The following is a 2,427-nucleotide window of genomic DNA, read 5'->3' as shown; positions in this document are numbered from 1 at the left end:
ACCGTTTACATTCTCGGAATAATTTGTCCGTTGAAAAAATACGTTGGATTGTTTCATCATATCATCCCCTTGATTCATCAAATTCCCAAGAATTATTTGGCCGTTGAGACTGATGCAATGGTTCGAAACTGTTAAAAAGTACGTTGGATTATGCAATTTTTCTTAGAAATTTTATACCGTTAAAATGATCAGGAATAATTGCAACTCTCCCCTCCACTCATGTAAGCCTATAAGTACTGATCATCAACCCCTTGAAGAGACAGTCTAAAGTCTGCAACGGTGCCGATACAATCCTTGAGCCTATATCGAACGAAGTGCAAAGTAAACAAAAATGGAGGCTGATTAACCACTGGATTTGGATCTGGACGGAATTAACCATATCGCTTTGGGGAATTTCTTGCCTACCAAACGTCGAGCAGACCTGACGCTGAACGAGGAATACCTAGTGACGGATTTGAAGATCATCTCTACCAAGCAGTTTGGAGACAAGATAGCCGTTGTGCTGAACGATGAGTTCATCGTGTATTTACCAGCGCGGTTGTCTGACACCTTTCTGGAGAACGTGCCGAAACTGGAAGCCTATCGCCTGACTGCTAATTCTCCATGTTTTTTTTCCACTGTAATAAACAAATACTTGTTAATAATCACACGAAATCGCTTTTAAATGCACTAAAATCACTTTTTTCACTCAAAATTTGAAATACTTACGTTGATTTCAAACTTGCAAAACACTTTTCAACTATCTCGTGGATGGTTTGAGACGTACTGAAGCAGAGCAATAAGACTGCGTATCCACTTAACAAACACTTCACTCCCCTTCTCGGTTGGGCGCCTGGCGTCTGGCATTCAAAGCGTTAATATTTATGTTTTGGAGGAATGGACGATTGTGAAGACGGTTGAGACTAATAATTGAAATATATTTACATGAACTATTTTTCTTTTTATTCAATACATGGATAATTTCAAAATAATAATAATGAAAAAAAAGAGTAAAATTTTAGAAAAAACTTGTAATGCACGTAATATCATGATTTTGTTTGGTATTATAGAAGGAAAATCTTCATTGAAGCGTAAGCAATAATAATCCATAGTTTCTGATCATCCTGTCAGATAAGCGTAAGCAGACAAAACGGGGAATTATTCCTCTCGAAATCCAATACTGGTTTTACAACTGAAACAAATGAAATAAAAGATATGGATGAGTATTTAATTCTTAATTTATACATTTCTTATCATGGAGTTTATTTAATACTTACAATTGGATGAATTTCGAAGTTTGCGGACAATCGTTCAAGTCGTTTGTGGGCTCTCATTGGCTTGAAAAATACATTGCCGTGAGAACAGAAGATCAATTTAGCTCGTACACCTCCAAGCGTGAGGAAAGTACCACCACTTTTGAAGTGTTTGTTGACAACAACTCTCAGTTTTTTCTTCATGACTCTCTCAGACAATTGACTCTTCCATTCCTCTGGCACGAAAACACGCAGTTGCTCATCATCACCATCATCATCATCGTTCTAGTCATCTGATGGTCGTGCTGGACTGTATGATGCTGACTCATCACTTCTGGTATCTGATACCAACACCTCCAATGAATCTACATCCATAGGTTGATGTTTTTCTGAGATGCTCACCGATGTCTCGGGCACCGTAAAATTGTCTTCAGCTGGCTTTGGACTCTCTGATGACTCATCAATGATCAGAATATCCTCCTCCGGACTCTTCGGTGAGTCGGGAATATTTAAAATACCCTTCTCTGCTGGTTCGGGACTCTCCGGTGAGTCGGGAATATTCAAAATCCCCTTCTCTGCTGGTTCGGGACTCTCCGGTGAGTCGGGAATATTCAAAATACCCTTCTCTGCTGGTGTGGGGCTCTCTGGTGAATCGAGAATATTCAAAATACTCTTCTCTGCTGGCTCGGGGCTCTCTGGTGAGTCGGGAATGCTGACAACATCCTCCTCTGCTGGCTCAGAACTCTCTGATGAGTCGGGAATGCTGATAATATCCTCCTCTGCTGGCTCTGGTGAGTCGGGAATTTTGTCAACTTTCTCCTCGACAGAGTTAATATTGTCAGATGGCATGTCAATAACCACAGGTTTTTCGATTGACACATCAGTTGTTGAGTCTGGAACAATTGTTGATTGTGATGTGTCCAAAAGCAATGGAGTAGAACTTCCAGATGAAACATTCACAGGTAAGTCCCCATCTGATGTCTCCTTCTGGTCCGATGCCTCCCCATCTGATGTCTCTACTTCGGAGGTGCCCTTAGGATCTCTGGTCTCAGATGAAGTTGCAGAAAAATCCACCACACCAGGCACAAACTCCTCATCAGTTAAACTATCGTACTCATTTTCTGAATTGGAAGAGTGCACTGATCCCATCACTCTCAATGGCACATCTCTTTTCATTTTTTCAGAACTCCTCACG

General features: G+C 40.7%; 1 protein-coding gene across 1 annotated transcript; it reads right to left on the bottom strand.

Annotated features, from left to right (window-relative positions):
* Positions 1-1,517: 1,517 nt before the first annotated feature.
* On the bottom strand, positions 1,518-2,408 carry LOC107045881 (serine/threonine-protein phosphatase 4 regulatory subunit 2-A-like). Its single transcript, XM_015268287.1, has one exon. The coding sequence runs from the start codon at positions 2,406-2,408 to the stop codon at positions 1,518-1,520; it is 891 nt and encodes a 296-aa protein (XP_015123773.1).
* Between the last annotated feature and the right edge of the window lie 19 nt (positions 2,409-2,427).

This window comes from Diachasma alloeum, unplaced genomic scaffold, assembly GCF_001412515.2.
Source record: "Diachasma alloeum isolate Michigan unplaced genomic scaffold, Dall2.0 Dall_scaffold_01099, whole genome shotgun sequence".
NCBI classification, from domain to species: domain Eukaryota; kingdom Metazoa; phylum Arthropoda; class Insecta; order Hymenoptera; family Braconidae; genus Diachasma; species Diachasma alloeum.
The sequence above is the reverse complement of the archived record's forward strand: the minus strand, read 5'-3'. Positions and strand labels throughout refer to the sequence as shown.